Source organism: Brienomyrus brachyistius, unplaced genomic scaffold (assembly GCF_023856365.1).
Source record: "Brienomyrus brachyistius isolate T26 unplaced genomic scaffold, BBRACH_0.4 scaffold65, whole genome shotgun sequence".
Classification (NCBI taxonomy): domain Eukaryota; kingdom Metazoa; phylum Chordata; class Actinopteri; order Osteoglossiformes; family Mormyridae; genus Brienomyrus; species Brienomyrus brachyistius.
The window spans coordinates 1,564,574-1,578,103 of record NW_026042340.1 but is presented as its reverse complement, the minus strand read 5'-3'; the positions used below and the strand labels follow the sequence as shown (position 1 = coordinate 1,578,103).

Genomic DNA, 13,530 nt, shown 5'->3' with positions numbered 1-13,530 from the left:
AGGAGACCAGACTGGGAAGATTAAACATCCAGAACCGTGAAGAGATCAGAGCTGGGAAATCACTGAGGATCTCCTCAAGGAGAGGGGTGTACAGAGTCTGCCGTGTTCTTGTGAAAAAGCTGGAACCTGCACTCTCCCCCTTTCTTTTTAACAAGCACTACTGGTGATGCCCAGAGACTCCAACCCTCCTCTATGACTCCATCTGCTAACAGCCCAGCTACCTGACGATCGATTTCTGCTCGTTTCTCCGAAGAGGAGTGATCGGGGGGTGATCACCCATCCTTACAGAGTGCTTCCCAAGTGCACACCAGGGCGTGTTCTGTTTAGAAAGGATGAACACATCGCTGAACTTGAGCAGTAGGGCCAATAGCTCCGCTTGTTACTGCACCGTAACAGGAGATTCATCTAATGGGACAGGAAGCGCCCGGGGTGAACAAACTCCAATCTCCTCCTTCCCAGTCTGGGAGAGAGACGCGATATCAGAGTCCTCACTGGGGTAGAACTCCCCCATGTGTGACCCCTGCTTTAGTGTAACGGGTGCAGCTGTAGGGGTGAGCACACTGGCCAGCTTGACGCCGTCACTCGCACTGGGCACTGTGTGAGCTACCAGTCCTGTTGTGTCTGGCACACTGGACTCCAAATAGCCATTGAAATGAGCAGCTGTCAGTGTGCCTGCTGGGGCATGAAGGGCCACTGGGACCATGGCTTCACTCAACTGTCATAGTGGTCGCCAGTGACACACTGCAGCACTCCGGAAGTAACTCTCTGCTCCATGGCAGGGGAACACTAATGTCCCATAACTGTAACTTACCCCGGCTCAGGTCTAAGAGTGAATGGTTCCTGGTGAGGAATCCAGGCCCCCAGCAGGAGTCTCCACGATCATGGGGCCCATATGAAGGTGAGCTGATTTCTGGGCCTCGGCACCAGCTGCTCTGTTTCCCTGCTGACTATTGTCATTAACTCGGCGTGGTGACAGAAATCGCACACCTCGCTTACTCTGCTCATCCTCCCGTCGAGAGCGCCAGCTTGATCAGGGGCTGCGTCCCCCACGGTGCTGCGATTGGCGGTCCTGCCACGGGCTGCCCCCTTCAGGTACCTGAGAATCGCGATCAGGAGAGCGCCCACCCCGTCTGTATGGTGCCCCCCCACTGCAGATCTCAGTCTGCGATTCTCTCATAAATCTCTTTAATTTCCTTCCTAAAGAAACGCACCACCTCAGCAAGTCCATCATCTGCACATCTAAGACCTTCATCGACTGTGGACAGCAGCATCATCGCTAATATGACGGCTGCTAGAAGGTGCACTCACATAGTCTATCTTCAGGGCTTGTCATGCAATGTCGCATCGTCCCGCTATCAGCAGAGCCTCCTCCAAATCTGTAGCCCCCTGCCCGAGGCACTTCGTCTTAAAAACGGGGTCCAGCCCACCGAGAAAGCGCCTAAACTTCTCCTCCCGCTACGCCACACTTCCATAATCCGGAAAAGCCTCCTGCACCAACCGACTTATTCCAGCAGCATACAGGATACGTTGAAGCTCTGACTGGGAGCACGCGATCGGGCAGAAAGTGAAGCTCTGAAGCACGACATAAACTCTTTTCGTCCATAAACTGTTTTTGTCCGAAAGCCTCTTTAAGCTTCTCTTTAGACGTGGCATAATCAGATTGCACTGCAGCGGGCAGGCTGTCCCATAACAGAAAAGCTGCCCCACTCAAGCAAGTCGGAAGAATTCGCACTAATTCATCATAATAGTCACGGCTACAGCCTGAAGATGCCTTCACCACCACGTCCAGCTGCCTCACGCAGCAGAGGAACCTTTGGCTCCCATCACCAGTAAAGACAGAGGGCAAGTCGATTGTCATGTTCATTCTGTCGGTAGATTGACTGGGTTCTCCCCGGACAGACTTTAACGGATCCTCATCGCCGAGCCACATGTTGCGGGAAGCAATAGCAAGCTAACATACATCCATCCATTTTCCAAACCGCTTATCCTACTGGGTCACGGGGGGTCCGGAGCCTATCCCGGAAGCAATGGGCACGAAGCAGGGATCAACCCAGGATGAGGGGCCAGCCCATCACAGGGCACACTCACACACCATTCACTCACACATGCACTCCTATGGGCAATTTAGCAACTCCAATTAGCCTCAGCATGTTTTTGGACTGTGGGGGGAAACCGGAGTACCCGGAGGAAACCCCACGATGACATGGGGAGAACATGCAAACTCCACACACATGTGACCCAGGCGGAGACTCGAACCCGGGTCCCAGAGGTGTGAGGCAACAGTGCTAACCACTGCACCACCATGCCACCCCAGCAAGCAAACAATTAAGTAAAATTATTGAGATAAAGATGAGAGCACCAGTTAAATTCGCTTCCAGCAACAAATCCCACCGCTGCCACCAATGTGACCGAGCCTCCGGGTTCAGATAGCTTTATGTTAATAATAAAATATTAACACAAGCTCCACCTCAGTCCCTGGACACTTCTCTTCTCTTTTTATTAATATTTCCCCGCACTTCTCTTTTGTTTAAAACCAAGGGCAAAAGCACTACCGCCCTACGGCAGCTCTGAAGAGACACAATCCACAAACTACAGCCAGCACAGGACACAAGAACCACCAAAACTATATATAATGAAGTTTGTTATACTGGCAAAGGGAGGCTGTGCAAAGTATCAAATGCAGGGCTGCCAATAATCGTGGCATATATGGATTTTTGAAAATTATTATTTCTTGAAGGATTTGTTTTTCCATCCATCCATCCATTTTCCAAACCGCTTATCCTACTGGGTCGCGGGGGGTCCGGAGCCTATCCCGGAAGAAATGGGCATGAGGCAGGGAACAACCCAGGATGGGGGGCCAGCCCATCGCAGGGCACACTCACACACCATTCATTCACACATGCACACCTACGGGCAATTTAGCAAGTCCAATTAGCCTCAGCATGTTTTTGGACTGTGAGGGGAAACCGGAGTACCCGGAGGAAACTGATTTGTTTATCTTTGAATAAATTTATTTTAATGAAAGGTTGCATTTTTCTCATGTTTTCAGTGTTCACATGAAGCTATTTCACCAAAAGGTGGATTTTTCTCTAACACTTTTTGCAAATTTTTACAAGGGGTGCCGGTAATGGTGGAGGGACTGTATATTGGTTATATTGGTATTTGTACTAAATGGTGGTAAGTTACTTGTGTCCCCTACTGTGAACACACAGGTAAAATAATCATTAAACTCATTTACTATATCAATTTCATTTATAAGACCCTTACTATCCTGCAGATTACTGATTTCAGCTTTTAGAGCTCTTTTGGAGTTAAAATATTGGAAGAAATGTTTAATGTCATCCTTAGCCTCTAATGCAATCTTCCTTTCTACATTCCTCTTAGAGTCTAATGTTATTTTTTAACTCGACCTATAGACTTAGATACTCCTGCTTTATTTTGAAATCATTAGTTATTTTCTACCTTAGTACCTCCAGTTTACAGTGTGGGATACCCAGTAATACTGACCTCAGTGTCTCCAGTTTACAGTGTGGAATACCCAGTAATACTGACCTCAGTATCTCCAGTTTACAGTGTGGAATACCCAGTAATACTGACCTCAGTATCTCCAGTTTACAATGTGGAATACCCAGTAATACTGACCACAGTACCCCCAGTTTACAGTGTGGAATCCCCAGTAATACTGACCTCAGTATCTCCAGCTTACAGTGTGAATCTCCCAGTCCAGCAGAGAGCAGCTTCACTCCTGAATCCTGCAGGTCATTCTTACTCAGGTCCAGCTCTCTCAGGAGTGAGGAGTTTGATCTGAGAGCTGAAGCCAGCGCCTCACAGCATTTCTCTGTGAGTTCACACCGGCTAATCCTTAAAGAAATGAAACCATTTTAAATCCACTTTATATAATGCAGTACTCTATTCAAATAAAGAGAATAGGGTCCATGACATATAGGATTTTTAGAAAACAATTAATTTATTAATAACCATGTTTAACAATCGTCCAATTCTGATTGCTGTCCGTTATATTTTTGTCCATAACATGTTAATGTCAGCATGTTTAACTGTAACAGTACCGTTAACGTTTCTAACCTACACAAATGTTTTGTATGGATATGACTGAATGGATGTTTCCTGCTTCACTGTTTAATTATTTCTAACATGGATCGAGGGCTGATAAGATTGTGGGATATAAGGAAGCAGGAGAAGAAAACAGAAGCTGTCTGTTTGTTTATTATGTAACTGCTGAAATGCATTGTGGGATTTCTTGGTATCCAGTATCTTTTTTGTAAAAATGCATATTTTGTACTCACTTCAGCTTCTGTAGTTTACAGCTGGGATCCTCCAGTACAGCAGAGAGCAGCTTCACTCCTGAGTCTCCTGGGTGATTGTAGCTCAGATCCAGCTCTCTCAGGTGTGAGGGGTTTGACATCAGAGCTGAAGCCAGGGAAGAATAACCTTCTTCTTTGACTCTACAGCCTGACAGCCTGCAGAAAGAAAATCAAAACCTTGTTTTCTACAGCCGTCTATTTGCATGTAATTACCTGTATAAAATGAGGGAGAGACCAGCAGCAGTGGTCGCCTCTCAGAGGATTACGGCCTGCTTCTCTGCAAAGATGTAACTGTAACACAGTGATCCTTCACGACTCACTGAAGCTCACCTTTTAATCTGAATAATTGCTGAAGTCACTGTGAATTAACAACCATTAATGAGCATTTAATTATTTAATTTTCAAACCAACCCATCTGGTGCACCTGTGACCCCCAGACACCGGCTGCTCCGCGTTACCCTGCCTTACGCTCCTTTTGTTCTGTTTTCCCTCCTCCCACCTCCCCTGTGACCCCCAGACACCGGCTGCTCCACGTTACCCTGCCTTCCGCTCCTTTTGTTCTGTTTTCCCTCCTCCCACCTCCCCTGTGACCCCCAGACACCGGCTGCTCCACGTTACCCTGCCTTCCGCTCCTTTTGTTCTGTTTTCCCTCCTCCCACCTCCCCTGTGACCCCCAGACACTGGCTGCTCCGCGTTACCCTGCCTTACGCTCCTTTTGTTCTGTTTTCCCTCCTCCCACCTCCCCTGTGACCCCCAGACACCGGCTGCTCCACGTTACCCTGCCTTACGCTCCTTTTGTTCTGTTTTCCCTCCTCCCACCTCCCCTGTGACCCCCAGACACCGGCTGCTCCACGTTACCCTGCCTTACGCTCCTTTTGTTCTGTTTTCCCTCCTCCCGCCTCACCTGTGACCCCCAGACACCGGCTGCTCCACGTTACCCTGCCTTCCGCTCCTTTTGTTCTGTTTTCTCTCCTCCCACCTCACCTGTGACCCCCAGACACCGGCTGCTCCACGTTACCCTGCCTTCCGCTCCTTTTGTTCTGTTTTCTCTCCTCCCACCTCACCTGTGACCCCCAGACACCGGCTGCTCCACGTTACCCTGCCTTACGCTCCTTTTGTTCTGTTTTCCCTCCTCCCACCTCCCCTGTGACCCCCAGACACCGGCTGCTCCACGTTACCCTGCCTTCCGCTCCTGTTGTTCTGTTTTCTCTCCTCCCACCTCACCTGTGACCCCCAGACACCGGCTGCTCCACGTTACCCTGCCTTACGCTCCTTTTGTTCTGTTTTCCCTCCTCCCACCTCCCCTGTGACCCCCAGACACCGGCTGCTCCACGTTACCCTGCCTTCCGCTCCTTTTGTTCTGTTTTCTCTCCTCCCACCTCACCCGTGACCCCCAGACACCGGCTGCTCCACGTTACCCTGCCTTCCGCTCCTTTTGTTCTGTTTTCCCTCCTCCCACCTCACCTGTGACCCCCAGACACCGGCTGCTCCACGTTACCCTGCCTTCCGCTCCTTTTGTTCTGTTTTCTCTCCTCCCACCTCACCCGTGACTCCCAGACACCGGCTGCTCCATGTTACCCTGCCTTCCGCTCCTTTTGTTCTGTTTTCTCTCCTCCCACCTCACCTGTGACCCCCAGACACCGGCTGCTCCACGTTACCCTGCCTTCCGCTCCTTTTGTTCTGTTTTCTCTCCTCCCACCTCACCTGTGACCCCCAGACACCGGCTGCTCCACGTTACCCTGCCTTCCGCTCCTTTTGTTCTGTTTTCTCTCCTCCCACCTCACCTGTGACCCCCAGACACCGGCTGCTCCACGTTACCCTGCCTTCCGCTCCTGTTGTTCTGTTTTCTCTCCTCCCACCTCACCTGTGACCCCCAGACACCGGCTGCTCCACGTTACCCTGCCTTACGCTCCTTTTGTTCTGTTTTCCCTCCTCCCACCTCCCCTGTGACCCCCAGACACCGGCTGCTCCACGTTACCCTGCCTTCCGCTCCTTTTGTTCTGTTTTCTCTCCTCCCACCTCACCTGTGACCCCCCCAGACACCGGCTGCTCCGCGTTACCCTGCCTTCCTCTCTTATTGTTCTGTTTTCTCTCCTCCCACCTCACCTGTGACCCACAGATACCGGCTGCTCCGCGTTACCCTGCCTTCCGCTCCTTTTGTTCTGTTTTCCCTCCTCCCACCTCACCTGTGACCCCCAGACACCGGCTGCTCCACGTTACCCTGCCTTCCGCTCCTTTTGTTCTGTTTTCTCTCCTCCCACCTCACCCGTGACTCCCAGACACCGGCTGCTCCATGTTACCCTGCCTTCCGCTCCTTTTGTTCTGTTTTCTCTCCTCCCACCTCACCTGTGACCCCCAGACACCGGCTGCTCCACGTTACCCTGCCTTCCGCTCCTTTTGTTCTGTTTTCTCTCCTCCCACCTCACCTGTGACCCCCAGACACCGGCTTCTCCGCGTTACCCTGCCTTCCGCTCCTTTTGTTCCATTTTCTCTCCTCCCACCTCACCTGGGAACAGACAGCAGTGTCTCCCTCACGTCTCCCGTCTCTCACACCCAGAGTCAATGACATGGAATCAGGACGCTGCCTTTGGCCACTAGCCGCCCCAAACTTTCCTCTTCCTGCTGTCATTTTTATTTTTAATAAAGTCTGTCTCACTGAGGCTTCAGTCCAGTCACCCATCGCTGCCTGTATATCCTTCAACTCATACCACACTATAATATAACTGCCCACTGCTTGAAACAACTGGAATTGTGTTTTGAAACTTAAATTATAAAGTACAAATAAACTGATGGTTTCATAGTATATGAGCCCAGATCTGAGGTCAGGCAGCAGCCTCAGTCTCCTCCTGTCTACCACCTTCCTCCCTCATCCACAGTCCTGTCCCAAGCAGACCCTGATGGCAGTGAGGATGAGGCCTGGTAGGGATGTCAAGGGCAAGGAGACCAGACTGGGAAAGATTAACATCCAGAACCCTAAAGAGATCAGAGCTGGGAAATCACTGAGGATCTCCTGAAGGAGAGGGGTGTACAGAGTCTGCCGTGTTCTTGTGAAAAAGCTGGATGCTGGTGAAGACCCACTAATACTGACCTCAGTATCTCCAGTTAATGGTGTGTAATACCCAGTCAAACTGACCTCAGTATCACCAGTTAACAGTGTGGAATACCCATTAATACTGTCCTCATGGTCACCAGTTAACAGCGTGGAAAACCCAGTATTACTAACCTCAGTGCCTCCAGTTTACAGTTGGGATCCTCCAGTACAGCAGAGAGCAGCTTCACTCCTGAATCATGCAGGTCATTGTCACTCAGATCCAGCTCTCTCAGGTGTGAGGGGTTTGACCTCAGAGCAGAAGCCAGGGAAGAACAGCCATCTTTTCTGACTCTACAGCTCGACAGCCTGCAGAAAGGAAATCAAAATCTTGTTTTCTACAGCCGTCTATTTGCATATAATTAACTATGTAAAGTGAAGAAGAGACCAGCAGCAGTGATCAGCTCTCAGGGGTTTAGTGGCTGTTTGTCTGCAAAAGATGTAACTGTAACACAGTGATCCTACATGACTCACTGAAGTTCAGCTTTTAGTCTGACATCCTGAATCACTGTGAATTAACGACCATAAATGAGAATTTCATTTCCAAACCAACCCATCATCACGCTGGTGCACCTGTGACCCCCAGACACCGGCTGCTCCGCGTTACCCTGCCTTCCGCTCCTTTTGTTCCGTTTTCTCTCCTCCCACCTCACCTGGGAACAGACAGCAGTGTCTCCCTCACGTCTCCCGTCTCTCACACCCAGAGACACCGACTCGGAATGAGGACGCCACTGACTGCCACCAGCCGCCCCAAACGTTCTTCTTCCTGCTGTCATTTTTATTTTTAATAAAGTCTGCCTCAGGCTTCAGTCCAGTCACCCATCACTGCCTGTATGTCCTTCAACTCATACCATACTACAGTGTTTCCCAACCTTTTTTGAATTGTGTACCCCCTGAGAGATTTTCTCATACCACAAGTACCCCCTTTGTCAAATGTGTTGATGATTCAATAAAAGTAGAACGTACAACTGATTATCAAATTTAAAACATTTTATTAAATCTCCATAACTTGAACATTTAATTATTGGGCATTTTATTCTTTTCAGTTTAAATTTAACATAAATATATATGTTGCCACGAAAGTGAATGATAAATCTGAAAATAAATACTAAATTTAAAAAAAAGTAAATAAACCTCCCTTTGTTATAACAAAAGCTGAATGAGTCCCCTTTAAACAGACATTTAAACTTAGAACATCAGGAGCAAAACACTAAAATAAATAACCATATCAGTTTTACTTTGTTTTCATCATTCAACTTAGTTTAGTTTAATGAGACACCTGAGCTTGCTTATCTTTGATAAGCTCTGATAGATCTGGGGGCAGTGTGGAAACAGCTGTTACCAGGCTGTTCTCCACATCCAGTCTATTCCTCTGCTTGGTTTTGATGTGTGTCAAAGCTGAGAAGGTCACCTCACACATATAGGTAGAACCAAAAGGTAAAAGTTCAAACAGTGCATGTTTTCCCAGTTCAGGATATTCCTTCTCCACATCACACCAAAACTCAGTCAATGTCTTCTCAGCAAATGCTATTTTCAGCCCACGGTCAGATGACAAATCCATGAGATGCTCCTGCAGCCTTGCATGAAGGTTGCTGCTGCTCTCACTCACAATGAATGGGTCCCTCACCCAGTCCAGTCTTTCTGAATTTTTTTCAATGTCCTGAAAATACTGGCTAAAATACATGCTGAGTTTGGACAGATGTGCTTTCACCAGTTTGACCACTGGACCCCGGGCAACATCAGTGGTGGCAAGATGGGCATCAAGTAGTGGGAAACAGCTCACATCTCCCTCATCACATTTCCTCTCCCATAGTTCGAGCTTCTTAGTGAATCCTTTCACTCTGTCATACATTTTAAGGATGTGTGACTCCTTCCCCTGAAGTGATTGGTTGAGCTCGTTAAGTTTGGTAAACACATCAACGAGATATGCAAGGCGTGCCACCCAGTTTGCATCCTCAAACGCCACAGCAAGAGGATGCAGATGCTCCTTGAGGAACATAAAAACTTCATTGCGAAGCTCATAGAGTCTCAGGAGCGTTTTTCCGCGTGAAAGCCAGCGCACGTCTGTGTGGAGCAATAGCTGTTCGTGCTCTGCGCCATTCTCATGACAGAGAGTTTCAAACAGTCTATGATTCAGTGGTCGGGATTGGATGAAGTTTATCATCTTCACAGCATCATCCATAACAGCACATAAATCAGGACAAACCCTCTTACTAGCGAGTGCTTCACGATGAATAATACAGTGCATCCATTTAATGTCGTTGTTTACCTTTTTGATGTGTCCGAACAGTCCCTTCCCGCTTCCCGTCATCGCAGCCGCACCATCAGTACAGACGTGGCTGCATGTATTCCACTGCAGATCATGTTCTTTGAAAAAGCTGTCTATAACCTGGAACATTTCTCCTCCGGTTGTCTTTCCTGGCAGCTTTTTACAAAATAAAATATGCTCATTTATGTCCGACACATCTTTGTAACGAACGAAAGCCAGGAGCTGAGCATCTCCACTCACATCTGTCATTTCATCCAGCTGCAAAGCGAACTGACCGGCTTGTTTTATTTTCTTCACCACTTGTCCAATAATATTAACTGACATATTGTTGATCCGACGGGACACAGTGTTGTTCGACAGGGGGACTTTTTTTAGTGTGTCAGCTGCTTTCTTGTCAATCATAATTTCAGCCATAACACTAGCTGCAGGGAGAATGAGCTCTTCGACAATTGAGTGTGGCTTTTTTGACTTAGCCACAAGCAGGGATACGGCGTATGATGCCTCCAGTGCTTTGCTTGATACAGACGTAGCTTTCATCATTACAGTCTGACCTGACCTAAATTCCGATAACTTTCGTTTGTAAAAAGCCTCTGTTTTACCGATACTTCCCGAGTGTTTGGTGCTCTGATGTCGTTGTAAATGGGCCGGCTTCATTGCGCTATTTGCTAGGATTTCCCCGCAAAAGAAGCACTGAGGCTGTGGCAGGTCCGCAGACGTAGAAGTGAACCCGAAGAAAATATAATTGTCATTGTACTGCCTAGGTTTACGTTTGGTTTCTATTTTGCGTGTCTTGGGGTCTGCTGAACCCTCTCCTGGATCCAGAGCAACGGGACGTTTCAGCCATTTATCCATATTTGACTGTGGCTGCTTTGACCCGTCAGTGACTTTTGTCTGTCTTGTACTTTCTCTCATGCCCTCTGTCGGTAGCGGAGCGTCGTGCAGATGCACAGCCCTGCTCTAGTCTTTCCGTCATGTAGTTGTTGTTTATGTCTTTTTTTGCTCTTTTCATTGATAAAAGCTGGGTTTGTTATTCATTAAGCAACACATCCCAGATAGATTTTCTTTCTATACCAGGGCACAGCTAATGGAATGGCTGATAATATTTACCCATCATCAGGGAAATTAAATATAAAAATTTTTTCCACGTACCCCCTGTAATGTGCTCGCGTACCACTAGGGGTACGCGTACCCCCGGTTGGGAATCACTGCCATACTACAATAAAACTGCCTACTGGCTGAAACAACTGGAATTGTGTTTTGAAGCTGAAATTACAGTGAAAGTACATATAAATTGATGATTTAATGGTTTGTGATCCCTGAAGTCAGGTAGCAGTCTCAGTCTCCTCCTGTCTACCACCTTCCTCTCTCATTCACAGTCCTGCCCCAAGCAGACCCTGATGGCAGTGAGGATGAGGTCTGGTAGGGATGTCAAGAGCAAGGAGACCAGACTGGGAAGATTAACATCCAGAACACTGAAGAGATCAGAGCTGGGAAATCAATGAGCATCTCCTCAAGGAGAGGGGTGGACAGAGTCTGCCGTGTTCTTGTGAAAACGCTGGATGCTGGTGAAGACTGTGGAATACCCAGTAACACTGACCTCAGTACCTCCAGTTTAAAGTGTGGAATACACAATAATACTGACCTTAGTAACCCCAGTTTACAGTGTGAATCCCCCAGTCCAGTAGAGAGCAGCGTCACTCCTTTATTCTTTAGGTCATTGTCACTCAGGTCCAGCTCTCTCAGGGGTGAGGAGTTTGATCTTAGAGCTGAAGTCAGCATTTCACAGTGTTCATTTGTGAGCCCGCAGCTGTTCAGCCTGGAACAGAAAACACTTTAAGACACAGACATATACACATCCTATACTTTAGCTAAATACCAAACATTACAATCTGCATTTCTTTTCAATATAATTAGCAGCACAGCTTACATTTCAAAATGAATTACAGTCTGCAGAGTGTTCTGTGAATCCTGGTACTTTGCTGCAGTCAGATGATCACTAATTGTGAGTCAGTGCATCTTACCTCAAAACTAGAGGTAAAAGCATTAAGTACAAGCTATAGGAATACATAGGAACACATCAACAACAAGATGGACATGAACCCTCCCATAACAGTCAGACCAGAGCTTCCAGTGCAGTCCTTAGCCATCTCTCTGCCAGGTGTCCCTACACTCGACACGTATCACTGAAAGGAGGACATGTGAACATCCCCAGCAGCTAATGCAGCTGCAACTGGCACTTGGATTCCTAATCCCATGAGTAAAATCCTTTTTGCCTGTATTGTTATACCTGGGATCATGTCAAATCACCAATTAGGTCTGTGTGACATGACGATATTATCGGTAATCAGCGTAATCAGACAAGTATCCCGGTGTTGATTTCTGACGGTGACTAACCAGCTATTATCGCCTTTGCTGGGGAAACACGCTTAGGCTACATACAAAGCAAGATAACAGAAAGATTCATGATTTGCTTTCAGTTCAGCCCTCTAGCCTAAGATTCCGAAGCAGTAAAACAGAAACATTGCTCTTATAGTGCAGAATTTCACAAGCATTGTCCCTTACAGTAACTGTGCCTTCGCCATTCCTGTAAGTTCAGTATTGTCACATCACCAGCTTCTATCTGTGAGTCAGCAGCCAGAATTTCAGCCATTCAAATGGAACTTTCTGGTGGGAATTCTGAGCTTCACAATGCATTCTCTCTCTCTCTCTCTCTCTCTCTCTCTCTCTCATCTATCTGAATCAATCAATCAATTATTATGTATATGGCTTTAACCACAGGGTTTACAAAGCGCTTTACAAATACTTAGAAAGAAAGAAATCCAAATAAGCACAAGAGTAAATGAAAATAAGCACAAAACAAATTAAAATAGAGTATATATATATATAAAACAAATAAATGAAAAAAATAATAAAATACCACCATAAAGCACTTTAACCATCTATGTTCTCTGTAGGGGCCCCTCCCTCACAGGGGCCTCTAGCCGCTATGACTTCTGGGGGGAGTGACCCCCCCCCCCCACCACAATAACTGATAATATTAAATGCATAAAATAAAAAAATGGTTGTGCATTCTGTTCACATCTTAAAAAAAGAACAATAAAATGAAAGTAGAGCTGTAACAATTGACCGGTCGTGCTTCTGCAATTCACAGTCAATAGTTACATAGACAAATTTCATAGAGATGCGCAGCCTTGTGAAGAAGATGTGTGTGTCAGTAACGCGCTCTGGCCCCATCCCTGCTAGATGTGGTGGTGAAATATACAGCAGATTATCGTCACTGCATCACTGGCTGTCGGAATGGTGCCCGATAAACGGTGTGGGTTATATAGATAATTGACAAATGTTTGGGGGTAGGCCTGGGCTTTTGAAGAGGGACGGTATTCACCCCTCGCGGGCTGGTGCCGATCTCCTGTCCAAAAGCATAGCTCATAGTCTCCAGGCAAATCGCTGACTAGCCAGAGCCAAGAGTCATTACCTAGGGCTCATGTTACTGTCTGTTCCCCGCACTTTTAACCGTGGAGGTCTATTCCACCGTAGTGTATGTAATAATAACTTAATAATAATTAAACTGAATCTGTTATTAGATAATAGGTGTAATGCAAGGCTAAAAATTGGACTTTTGAATGTAAGATCACTGGCTGCTAAGGTGCTACTAATAAATGAAATGATTACTGATTTTAGTCTTGGTCCTTATGCCTTACAGAGACCTGACTTAGACTGAATGAATTCATGGCACTAAATGAATCTACTCCAGCTGATTACAGCTCCTGCAATATTTCAGTCTAACAAAGGAGTGTCTGAGCAAAGTGCTTATAGCTTTAGCACATTTGAAATCCTTCTTCTTAGTCTTG

The 13,530-nt window shown here is 47.1% G+C and overlaps 2 protein-coding genes across 15 annotated transcripts in view; one reads left to right on the top strand and one right to left on the bottom strand.

Moving 5' to 3' along the window:
• Window positions 1–13,530, top strand: part of LOC125725351 (RAB11-binding protein RELCH homolog) — a 181,042-nt gene that overhangs the window by 41,672 nt on the left and 125,840 nt on the right. The window lies entirely within an intron of this gene.
• Window positions 1–13,530, bottom strand: part of LOC125725333 (NACHT, LRR and PYD domains-containing protein 12-like) — a 70,010-nt gene that overhangs the window by 18,526 nt on the left and 37,954 nt on the right. For all 14 annotated transcript variants that reach the window (XR_007387440.1, XR_007387439.1, XM_049002178.1 and 11 more), the window contains 4 exons: window positions 11,322–11,495; window positions 7,546–7,719; window positions 4,305–4,478; window positions 3,688–3,861 (listed from right to left, as the gene is read on the bottom strand). Coding sequence is in view for 12 of the 14 variants with exons in the window: in XM_049002178.1 (XP_048858135.1) it covers window positions 3,688–3,861; window positions 4,305–4,478; window positions 7,546–7,719; window positions 11,322–11,495 (696 nt within the window). In the remaining 2 variants the exon portion in view is untranslated. The remainder of the gene's footprint in view (window positions 1–3,687; window positions 3,862–4,304; window positions 4,479–7,545; window positions 7,720–11,321; window positions 11,496–13,530) is intronic.